Source organism: Zingiber officinale, chromosome 9A (genome assembly GCF_018446385.1).
Source record: "Zingiber officinale cultivar Zhangliang chromosome 9A, Zo_v1.1, whole genome shotgun sequence".
NCBI classification, from domain to species: Eukaryota; Viridiplantae; Streptophyta; class Magnoliopsida; order Zingiberales; family Zingiberaceae; genus Zingiber; species Zingiber officinale.
In genome coordinates, this window is record NC_056002.1 from 81,572,562 (window position 1) to 81,585,157 (window position 12,596).

Below are 12,596 nucleotides of genomic sequence, written 5' to 3' on the forward strand. Positions count from 1 at the left end.
TTGATTGTGTCCACCCATCCTTGTTCATCAGCTTGGAACCTTTGAAATGAAAGCTGCATTGGGTACATGGAAAAAACAACAAAAAGGGAGGATAAATGATAGCCACCAACCTAATTGTTCACAAATATCTGTATAAGTTATTAAGGGTGTTCATAGAAGTTGATCCTTTAGCCGTGTCTGTTAGATGGTCAAATCTAGGCGCCAACTCAAAAATGTTGGCGTCCAAGTGTTAGTGTTCAACTACTTCTGACAATGAAGTAGTAGCAGATAATCAAGAACACAAGAGAATCTGAAAGAGTCTATATTTCTTTCACTAGTAGCAGATAATGATTAGATTAGAAAGCAAAAGAACGCATACCACACCAGCTGCTCCTGCTGTTAAAGCCATAGGTGCAGTGACAGCGCTTAATCCAGATGAGCACATAACTGGAATCTGAACTGCTCGGGAAATGGAGTATGCAGCTGCTAGCGTTGGTGTGGCCTACATTTTAAAGAGGAAAAATATCACATTTTTCATCACAAGTGTGCTAAGATTTCTTATTCGTACTGTTGTTACCTTCTCGATCAAACCAAGGACACCAGGTTTTGATGGACTTGAGTATTTCCCTCCTTCAGTTTGGATTATATCAGCACCTTCCTGTTCCAGCAACTCTGCTAGCTTCACCTTTTTAAATTGAACAAAAAACAACGAGAGATTGTGTTAGTGACAAATCTCAGTTTACGAGGAAATAAATGAGCTACCTGATCAGGGAGACTAAGCATGTGTGGCACGGTTACAGACAGTGTAATGGATGGAAGAATCCTTCTAGTTTCTCTAGTGAGCTTTAGAATCTGACAATGGCACCACAGAATAGTGACGAGATAGAAATAGCTGAAAATACTCGAGGAACTGCAAGGAAAAGTACGATCATGATTCATATACCTGTTCAGGGGAAAACTGAATTCCCATCTCGTAGAAAGAATCATAATTTCCAATTTCCACCTGCATTTAGCACAAGGATTTTAATGTTTGGTATGACAGACAATCCGATCGAAACCAGTCAAGTTCATCGCATCCTAACCATTTGGGCACCTGCTTCCACTGCAGAAGGAAATGCCAAAGGGTCCACAGAGGAAACACAAATCTGCAAGAACAAGATCATCATAAGAAAGAAGAGCTGTGGAACTCTGAAAATGCGAGCTACTGAGGCAGCGAGCAATCTGCTTGAACAAGGTAATCATGCAGCGTTGGAACTCTGTCGTGAGCATCAATTACCAAATATTAAGATCACTGACAAACCAAATAATACCTTATTTTTAACAGCTATCTAGAGGATCTGGCTTTTTGACTTGAAGCTGGTTCAAAGAAGACAAATCAAATATACAAATACTAAGATGAAAGCATAATGAAGTAGTTAACTTTTTCTACTTTACCTGATTATAAGATCTACAGCTTCTTGCTCAGTATTTTGTTGCACGAGTAATTATTAGAAAAACAAACCCAATAGTGGAACAAAAGCTAGATAAAGAAACTAGATAATTTACACTGACAGAACTTTACAGAATAACATATAATACAGTGCTTTGTACTTGCATATTAATCCAGAAAACATCCTTTCACCTAAGTGACAATTTTTCCAAAACATCATCATTCACAAAACATCATCATACTTTCAAAGGAGAAGTAATTTACCATGAAACCATACTACCAGACTGTTTGGAATAAGTAATATCAACTTTTAATTTGTATATCATATATAGTTGAAGAAAATACTTTCGTTTAATGGCCTAAATTCAACACAAATTGACAAAGAAAAGTGTTTTTTTTTGTTAATGCAAATATATTTAACCTCCAGCCTTTTCTTTGATACCCAAGAAAGTTCCGGCGACTGCTTAATTACTTTACTCTTTTTTTGTATATATGAACATTTCTGAATTGGATTAGTTTCCATATGATCAATCTCTAAATTACTAAACTGCTGCTAAACAGCATTTAAGCTTTGTTCCTTTCTTCTAACGCTAATATTCGTCGATATTGAGATAGTTTATTTGAATAGCCCAGGTACAGTTAAATCTTATACAGAGCTTAGTTGGTTAACCAGTAAATTATTAACCAGCCGCCGCACTAACGATTCATGATCTTAGCAACTGTGTAAATAAGACCCTGGAAATCCTACAGCCCGAGTGAACCCAATCGGATTGTCGTAGCAAACACCCTTCACAACAACAGAGGCCCCTTGAGCCCCGACCTTCTCTACCCAAGTGGCCATAGCAATTCCAAAGCGACGAGTAACCTTAGTCGAGCAAGCAGTCTGGAACACCAACCACTGACATATCCTAATAAAAAATCAATTACAACAAGGTTAAACACAGAGAGCGACGTCAAGTTAACGATCAGATAACACCAATAATCCAGATGGATGGTTGTCACAAATTAAAACATCATCATTCACAAAACAGAAGTAGTACTACCAGACGACACGGCATCGAACGAACTCGGAGCAAAGGAACTGCCACTTCCAAAGGAGAAAGGAGAGGTCGAAATGCTGGTGATGGCAGGAGAGGAGGTAGCGGTAGCAGAAGAAGAGAATAGAGGGGACGCAGAGGAGGAGGCAGGAAACGGGGATACGAAGGATGGAGCTGGAGCAGACGTCGTCGGCACAGAAAAGGCGGGGGGAGATGAGGACGTAGCAAACGAAGGCACCGAAGGTGCGGCACTAGCTGACGAAGCAAACAGTGTCTGAGCCGAGGACAAGGCCGGCGCCGGCGCCGGAGGGGAAGCGGAAGTACCAAACAACGGAGAGGCAGCAGTGGAAGACGAACCGAAGCCGAAGTTGGGAGTCGAAGCCCCCAATCCAAAACCAAAATTAGGGCTTGAGGAAGCGGAAGGTGCGGCGGATGCTGAGGGAAAAGGGATGGGTTTGGGAGAAGAGACCGCCTGCGAGGAAAAGAGACCGGGGGTAGTAGAGGCGGAGGATGGAGCAGATGGCGAGAAAAGACTAGAGGTAGTAGAGGCGGAGGATGGAGCAGATGGCGAGAAAAGACTAGAGGTAGTAGAGGCGGAGGATGGAGCAGATGGCGGGAAAAGACTGAAGGTAGAAGCGGCGGAAGATGGAGCAGACGTCGAGAAAAGACTGGAGGTAGAAAAGGCTGAGGATGCGGCCGATGAGGAGCCAAAGGTTGAGAGGCCGAAGAGAGATGGGGAGGAACCGGCGGAGGAAGAAGCGCCTAGGGAGAAACCAGTGGCGGAAGATGAGGCGGCGCCAGCGGCGGTGGGAGCGAAGGAGAAGGGGGAGGCGGAGGAGAGGGAGAAAGAGGAGGAAGCAGAAGAGACTGAGGGTTTGGGTCGACTTGGAGGAGTTGGGCCGGCGTGAGGAGTTTTGCCTGAGGAGTTTGGGTCGAGATTAGGGTTCAGAGGAGATCACGCGGCAAGGAGAGGAGAAGGCGCTCGTGGAGAGGAGAAGGCGCTCGTGGAGAGGAGTGGAGAGGAGAAGGCACTCGTGGAGAGGAGAAGGAGAGGAGAAGGCACTCGTGGAGAGGAGTGGAGAGGAGAACTCGTGGAGAGGAGTGGTGAGGAGAAGGCACGCGCGCGTTGAGGGTTTAGAGTTTAGCAAAGCGAGGGCTGCGAATTTATTTTAAGTGAGTTTAGGGGAAACATACACAACACTTTAAAAAACGTTTTTTAAAAAAATGTTGTCTTTGACCATAAACAACAACACTAAAGACAACACTTCATTAAAAACCGTTGTCTTTAGTAAAAAGTAAATACCATAGACAACGCTTTTCACTAAAAGCGTTGTAAAACAAAGAACGACAACGTTTTTATTAAAAAGCGTTGTCTATTGGGTGTTGTTGAATGCAAAAATTCTTGTAGTGCTCTCTCCTCTCTAGAAGAGGGACTTTGAGTCTTCGAAAGACTCACACCATGTGACATCGACGAAAATCCCTTCTTCGAGTTCTGCATGGAAAACCGTAGTAATACCTTGTCAATATATGTGCTCTGACTTAGGCCAAGCAATCTCTTAGATTTATCTCTATAGATCTGTATGCCTAGAATATGGGTTGCTTCACATATGTCCTTCATTGAGAAACAATTCCCCAGCCAAGTCTTACAGACTGCAGTAAAGGGATGTCATTCCCAATGAGTAGTATGTCACCACATACAATACTAGGAAGACAACTGTGTTCCTTACAACCTTCTTGTAGACACAAGGTTCATCTTCATTCTTGATGAAACCAAACTGTTTGATTGCATCATCGAATCAAAGATTCCAGCTCCGAGAAGCTTGCTTTAGTCCATAAATGGACCTATGCAGCTTGCACACTCTGCCAGTATGCTGTGGATCTACAAAACCCTCAGGTTGTATCATGTACACATCCTCGAGCAGGTTTCCATTTAGAAACGTGGTTTTGACATCCATCTGCCAGATATCATAATTGTGGTATGCTGCAATAGCAAGCATGATCTGAATGGACTTAAACATCGCTACTGGAGAAAAGGTTTCATCATAGTCAATACTGTGAATTTGCTTGAAACATTTAGCTATCAAGCAACCCTTATAGGTAATAAGTCCATCCATGTCAATCTTTCCCTTAAAGACCCACTTACACCCAATGGGTTTTATCCCTTTAGGTGGATCAACCAAAGTCCATACTTGGTTGGTGTACATGGATTCCATTTCGGATCTCATGGCCTCTAGCCATTTCTCAAAATCTGGTCTCATCACAGCTTTCTGATAGGAGGTAGGCTCATCCTCAATGAGCACAATGTCATCATGGTCAGACAAGAGAAATGAGTATCTCTCAGGCTGACGACGTACCCTATCAGACCTACGAAGAGGTAGGTCTACTTGAACTGGTTATGGTTCCTCAACTCCTTGTGGAACAACATCATCCACAACACTTTGTGGTTCCAGTTCAACTTCTATCGAGGCTTCAGTTCTATGGTCCACATCTTGAACTTCTTCAAGATTGAATGCACTACGACTAGTTCTTCTAGAAACAAAGTTCCTTTCTAGAAAAACCCCAGTCTTTGCCACAACTACCTTGTGTTGACAAGGAATGTAGAAGTAATATCCCTTAGTTTCCTTGGGATATCCAATAAAATAGCACTTATCAGATTTGGGTCCCAGTTTGTTTAAGACTTGACGTTGAACGTAAGCCTCACAATCACAAATCCTCATAAAAGACACCTGGACATCTCTCCCATTACATATCCTATATGGTGTCTTTATCACAGCCTTGGATGGAACTCGGGTGAGTATGAAGGCTGTTGTGTCTAGAGCATACCTCCAAAGTGATATAGGAAGATCTGTGTAACTCATCATAGATCGTACCATATCTAATAAGGTACGAGTCCTCCTTTCGGATACACCATTCCACTGTGGTGTTCCAGGAGGAGTGAGTTGGGATAGAATCTCACACTCAGCTAGATAGTCATGAAACTCATGGCTAAGGTATTCACCACCTCGATCTGATCGAAGTATCTTAATACTCTTGCCATGCTGAGTTTGTACTTCATTCTTGAATGCTTTAAACTTTTTAAAGGATTCTGACTTAATGGTCATCAGATACATATAACCATATCTACTGAAGTCATCAGTAAATGTAATGAAGTACCTATAACCACCTCTTGCAGCGACATTGAAAGGGCCACATATATCACTATGTATAAGTCCTAACAAGTCAGTTGCTCTCTCGCTGTGTCCACTAAAGGGAGTCTTGGTCATCTTGCCCAGTAGGCATGACTCGCATGTCTCATAAGATTTAAAATCAAATGAGTCCAGCAAACCATCTTTATGGAGTTGGGATAAACGTTTGTCACTTATATGACCTAAGCGACAGTGCTAGATATAGGTTTGGTTCATGTCATTTGACTTGAACCTCTTGGTACTTATGTTATAGATAAGGTTCTCAAGGTCTAGAATATAGAGTCCGTTCATCAGAGGTGAACTACAATAGAACATATCATTTAAATAAACTGAACAACATTTGTTCTTTATTATAATTGAAAAGCCTTTCTTATCTAAACAAGAAACTGAAATAATGTTCTTAGTCAGAGCAGACACATAATAACAATCATCCAATTCTAGTACAAGCCCAGAGGGCAGAGATAGAGAATAAGTTCCTACAGCAACAGCAGTAACCCGTGCTGCATTACCTTCGTGTAGGTCCACCTCGCCCTTCGTCAATGCTCTTCTATTTCTCAGCGCCTGCACATTAGTACAAATGTGAGAAGCACATCCGGTATCTAATACCTATGATGAAGAAATAGATAGATTGACTTCTATAACATATATACCTGAAGTAGAAGTCTCACTTCTCTTCTTCTTAAGATCTTCCAGGTACACTTTGCAGTTTCTCTTTCAGTGCCCGGTCTGACCGTAGTGCAAGCAGGTAGAATCCTTGGCAACCACTCCTTTGGGTTTCAGTGCCTTGCCTTTACCCTTGGCTTGGGACTTTCCCTTACCTTTGGGCTTGCCCTTGCCCTTGTGTTTCTGAACCATCAGAATAGAGTTGGGCTTAACCTTCTTAAGGTTGAGCTTAGCAGTTCTTAACATGCTAAGCAGCTCGGGCAGTGGCTTGTCAATTTCGTTCATGTTGTAATTTACAACAAATTGACTATAGCTATCTTGCAAGGATTGCAAGATTAGGTCAATGGCGAGCTTTGGCCAAGTGGGAATCCCAACCTCTGTAGGTTTTCTATGTACCCAATCATCTTGAGTACATATGGACCTACGAGAGTCTCGTCTTGCATCTTGCACTGAAACAGTGCCTTAGAGATCTTGAATCTCTCGTGCCTCGCTTGTCCTTGATATATAGTTGACGAAGATGTTTAACCATATCATAAGCACCCATCAACTCATATTGCTTCTGAAGCTCAAAGTTCATGGTCGCGAGCATAAGACAGGACACATCTAATGCGTCATCTTGATGCTTCTTATAAGCATCTTTGTCAGCTCGCTTGGCATTGGCAGGAGGAGCCTCTGGAATGGGCTGCTCCAGAATGTACAGTTTACGTTCTTGGGTGAGATCTATTCTCAGATTCCTGTACCAGTCCAGGAAATTTACTCCGTTGAGCATGTCCTTGTCAAGGACAGAACGCAGAGAGAAGGTGTTCGTGTTTGACGTCATGGTAATCTACAACAGAAAAATGCAGAAAAATAAATAAATATCATATTCTATTAATCATTTAATTAGGCCTTTAACTAAATGATGCTCCCACTGTATTATAGAACTTTTGTAGAATCGAGTCATGGATGTGGTCAAATCACACCTACTAGATTCTAACCAACTATAATTCATGCGGGACAAGATCTACATCATACTATACCTTGAGTTAGCTTTGGCTAAATCGCCCAAGACTTAGTATGATCGGTAGGTAACTAATTACCAATTACATCTCTATGCAACTCTTGTTTATAGGATCAAGATCCGCATGTATATTAAAACTTGAGTTAGCTTTGGCTAAATCGCCCAAGAGTTAATATAAATGTGATTTTGACCTATCTACCAACCATTGGAAAATGCCTATAGTTAAGCTCGATCCAATTGAATTAACTAGTTACTCAATCTAATTGAGTTGTACTTACCCATGCGTTGATAGGCGGGACCAAGATTGTCCCTCCGCACCCTACCAAGATAATATGCGTTGCTCTGCTTTGGCAGATTCAACAATAACATGTGATCGAGGTAGTGATGGGTATCACGGCATGGTAGGCATTTCGAGTTGACGTGATTGAGATCTAATCTAATCGATGATGTGTATCAAGTACGCGATTTAGATCGAATCTAATCGTTAAGGCACTAATTAATTACTAATCTAGCATGCATCACATACACACACACAAGCAATTAATTAAATTTTGTGATTAGTCATGGCCCTACTACGATCTTCTCAAGCCAATGAGAAGATCGGTTGGTCAACCTAGGGTCAATAGCTTCTCCAAGATCCTCCCTTTGACCGCCATGTGTTGCTCGCACCCTCCTCGTAACTCCTCCTCGAGTGGACCTTCCACCGCCTCATTTTGTACATTACAAAAAGTGAAACTCGAGTCACATTCGAGTCTAAAACTATTTTACAACAGGAATATAAATAGAAGGGCACGACGCGCAGGTTGCGAATCAAGTACAACACGCACAAATACACAAAATAGCGCGCAGGCCATATTATGAATTACAACACATATTTCCAATCAAATTGGGTTCTTTGGGCCATGACCATCACAAAATGATACATAATTCTAAATTATGAGATTTCCATAAATTTCTGTAATTTTTCTAATAATTTTACGATTTTATGAGTCGCAACTTCCCGGCGGTCCCGATTAACGATTTTCGGGCGCAATCACGGAACAAAGCCCCTTGCGAGGTTAGGGACAGTACCCCTACTTGCGATATAACCATCGCGAGTGTTCCTAAGCGATCCTAAAGCACCTTAAGTCGCTGTCCCAAATAAAAATATATTTGTTTGGGCGAGACCTTGCCGTTTCGGAAGGGTTTTCTCGGTCGTTGAAGCCTACAAGTCTCCAAACACTTGTTGCTTCGCTTCTACGAGAAATATACCCATAAAATCACAAACTTATAGAAAGTTATAAATCTATAATTTTTCATAAAAAAACAAACGAAACTCATACACTCTTCGCACATGGCTCTGATACCACTGTTGGGAATTTCGAGCCGCAAAAATCGCTTTTTGCGTTGCGGAAACCTCGAAATCCCTTGCCACCGGATCCGTGCGAAGAAAATAATTTCAAAAACTTTACGTGTATGAGTTTCTAAACCTAGATCTACTCTAGATCTACATGGTAGAGAGATTAACCTTGATTTGAAGACCTTCGCTTATCCCGCTCGTCCAAGTTTGCCGGATCTCGAGAGTGTTCAAGTGGACACTCCTCTATACGTATCCACACGAACGATTAGGTGGAGAAAGACCAAATAAAAGATGTGCTAGCACCTTTGAAGGTTCGGCCAAGGTGGAGGAGAGGGAGAAGAAGATGAGAGGAGGAAGAAGGAGGTTACAAAACCAAAATGAAACTCACACAAGAGTGTTAAAGTGGCCGACCACTTCAAGGAAGGCTTTTAAACCTCCATGGGATATCAAGAGTCACAACTCTTGATCTCCCTCATGAGGTGGCACACACATGTGCTAGCCTTGATAATGTGGCACAGCATAATTAGCCCACTCAATGCCAACTCACAAATGAGGTGGCAATGGTCAAAGCAAACTTGACCTTTCATCTTCCTCTCAAGTCAAGTAAAACTTGACCACTTTTCTCCCATGGTTGATTAAATCTAACCATTGGTTCAAGTCAATTTTAATTTAATGAATATCTATTCATTGAATCAAATTGGCTCAATGAGTTTATGTCCAAATTAGACTCATTTAACACATGAACCAAATTGAGTCCAACTCAATTAGTTTACTTTGGATTACTCTTAATCCAATTTGGTTCATCACATGAACCTAATCCTCTTGGTTCATCAAATGAACCTAATCTCCATCTAATTGGCCTTTGTGTGTGACCCTATAGGTTCTTGTAACATTGGCAATACTCCTAAACTCATTTAGAAGCATAAGTAATGAGCGGTATCTAGCAACACATCATTACTACCCAAGTTACAAGAATGTTGAGATCCAACATCACCTTGTGACTACTAATTGTGACTCTTCACAATATGTGACATTGTCCTTCTATCCAAGACATCTAGATTGATCAATGTGAGGCATAGACCGTGTCATCCTCTAATTAATCTAAATCTTGAACTCCAAGTAGACTCACTCAATCAAATGAGCTCAACATCTCATATTGACTCATTTGGACATGGCCATGCACTTAGTGGTCTCACTCTATCAAGAAGAACGATGTCACTCCCGTTATATAGGAGGGATAGATCCCATCTACATCACTCACATCCCTCCGCGTAATTTGTTACATACCAAGTAATCGCCTTTATAGTCCACCCAATTACGGGTGACGTTTGACGAAGCCAAAGTATGCAACTCATTATGTAGGGAACCATGGTGACTTTAGGTCCAAGGACTAATAGTCATACTAATAGCCACATGAGAAAGTATATGACACTCATATAACGATCCATGATATTTTCTCAAGGCGTGTCATTCAGTATACATTCTCCAATGCATACCCATGTGTCAACTTGATATCTCTATATCCATGACTTGTGAGATCAAGTCATCGAGTTGACCTACATGCTAGTCTCGTCGCATTAACATTGTCCCCGAATGTTAATATTTGACTAGGAATGATTAAGAGTAGTGTTCCCTATATCATCTCACTATCGATTCAACCAATCGATTGATATATGTAAGAACATTCTACTGAAGGATGCTATTATACTTAGTTATTTGGCACCAATACAAGTAAGTATAATAACCATAAACAAATGCCTTTATATACATAAGAAATATGGTACAATGAGTCCATACAACAATCATCAAATGATTGGCTCTAGGGCTCTAACTAACAAAGTGGTAGTAGGACAGGGATCCCTCCCCGTCATCACGTACCAGGAGATGAGAGCATTGTGCTCCCTCACTATGTTTGAGGTAGGAGGATAGGTGTACTCTGACAGCATCCCGTCCACGCGATCACTCTTCAGGAATAGTGATGGCAGAGTGCACGGTTGTCACAACCCTACCCACTCGGTCTCACTATCGCGTGTGAGATAGCTGACTGGCGTCAGGGGTGACCAGGACATGTCATTTGCATCATATGCACAGATTACATTTATTGTGATTGTTGCATATTGGATGATACATTTTGGTGGATGCATATGATTGACATGCATACAAGATACATGCTTATTTGCTCTGACTATTTTTATCTGTGTATGTTCACAGTCATATGCTAGAGCCTCGCAGGTGAGTACAATTATTTCAGTTATGTATTTCTTATTATTCTTGCTGTACACTATATTACATGCTTATTGTTAGTTACTACAGTTTATTCAGCTATGCATACCTGTTATACTGTTAGGAGATTGTACTATAGGTTATTGTCGGTAGTTATATGTTACTGTACATATCTATTGGTTATCTGCTAAGTTCTTTGAGCTCACACCATTACATTACTACTTTTTAGGTTGAGGCCGTCGGGAGATTCCAGTTGCTAGTCCCCTTTGTCGCAACGATTTTCAGTTGTAGACTTTGGTATTTGTTTCTATGTCGATATATACCTGTGATGTGGGTTCTTATACTTTGGACTTTGTGTTGAACATTCGAGTTTGCTACTCTTGTTTTCCGCTGCGGATATTTCATTACTTCATGGATTTTATTTCCTTCGTTGTAGTGGAGTAGGATTTACATAATATATCTGTAATGATTTGTATATCATCTTTTCTTTTAGTTATATTTATTGTCAGCCGAAGGCTGCATTATAAACTGCATGGATTGACTATAAGTTGTATGGAATGTTTTATTTCTGTATAGTATTGTTCTGGCCATGTAGGCCGAGGTATGGATATATATATCTCAGGATTCATATTATCGCCCATATAGGGGAGATACTGCCGAAATTTTTTCGGCAGGGACTACCTGGGGCGTGACAATATTTTTGGTATCAGAGCAGGTTTACGATACTTGTTTTCGTGTGTTGGATTTTTGAATTAATCTGATACCAATTTATTTGGTATCAGAGAAGGTTTACGATACCTATTTTTCGTGTTTCAGATTTTTCGAGTTAATCTGATACTAATATTTTTGGTATCAGAGTTAGTCTCCAATTTAGGATTTTTGTGTTATGGAGTTTGTGAGTGTATCTGGGTATTTATGGATTGTACGGATTTTTGTAGAGTTTTCGATTCGAAATTCCGAGGTATATTTTGAAGAGGTTCTGTTTGGGGGACTAAGCATCGATTGGACATCTCCAGACGACAAATAGGTAAATTTAGGTAATTTTATAGTTCTCATACCTATAGTGATATCTGGGTAACATTGTTTAATAGATATGACACATACACGTATTCCAGTATCGAGACGTGGCCGACCACGTAAGAGGGTGATAATTTCTCCGGAGATAGATTTTCCGGAGAGGTCTGCTAGGGTCGAGCCTGTCCGTCAGGGGTAGACTCCTCAGAACATTGTGGGCACGTCTGCTTTTTAGACCCCGACGGTTCCGACATCAGAGGTACCTACCTCGACAGTACCATCAGTGGTACCACCGTCAGCATATCTGGCGCCTTCCCCATCAGTAGTATCTGCAGCATACCCTGCACCCCCTCTAGCCGTGTCTGCTACTGTGTACTCGGTACCACAGATACCTGTGCCAGTTACTACATACTCGGCACCCGTACCAGCAGTACCGGTTGTTTCTTACCCGGTACCGCCCACTGTACCAATAGTCACCCCTACTTATGTCTACTCTGCAGTGCCACCAACTGTACCTACCCCGATTTATGTGACAGCACCAGTGGTACCTCTTCCGATCTATCCGGCAGTACCACCCATAGGATCAGCCCTAGTGGTTCTGCCCAGTTCCGCGGCGATCCCTACTGATATGGTTGCGGCACGAGCACGGATCCTTGCCTTGGCAGAGTCGGTGAAAAGTCGATTCACATTGTTCCGTGAGGAGACTGATCCAAGCATAACTCAGTCC

The 12,596-nt window shown here is 41.7% G+C and overlaps 1 protein-coding gene across 1 annotated transcript; it reads right to left on the reverse strand.

Moving 5' to 3' along the window:
• Positions 1–313: 313 nt before the first annotated feature.
• On the reverse strand, positions 314–1,142 carry LOC122019297 (uncharacterized protein ycf23-like). The gene is made up of 5 exons (XM_042576780.1): positions 1,062–1,142; positions 923–982; positions 742–831; positions 557–664; positions 314–481 (listed from the first exon to the last, which is right to left on the reverse strand). Exons 1-5 carry the CDS (start codon positions 1,140–1,142, stop codon positions 314–316), a joined length of 507 nt encoding a protein of 168 aa, XP_042432714.1.
• Positions 1,143–12,596: the final 11,454 nt, after the last annotated feature.

Excerpts from the sequence above, each read along its gene's own strand:
- LOC122019297 (XM_042576780.1), bottom strand. The coding sequence starts at position 1,142 with ATGATCTTGTTCTTGCAGATTTGTGTTTCCTCTGTGGACCCTTTGGCA. Across the intron at positions 665-741 it reads TGCTTAGTCTCCCTGATCAG|GTGAAGCTAGCAGAGTTGCT; the intron begins GTAGCTCATTTA and ends CAATTTAAAAAG. Across the intron at positions 482-556 it reads TCCTTGGTTTGATCGAGAAG|GCCACACCAACGCTAGCAGC; the intron begins GTAACAACAGTA and ends TTTAAAATGTAG.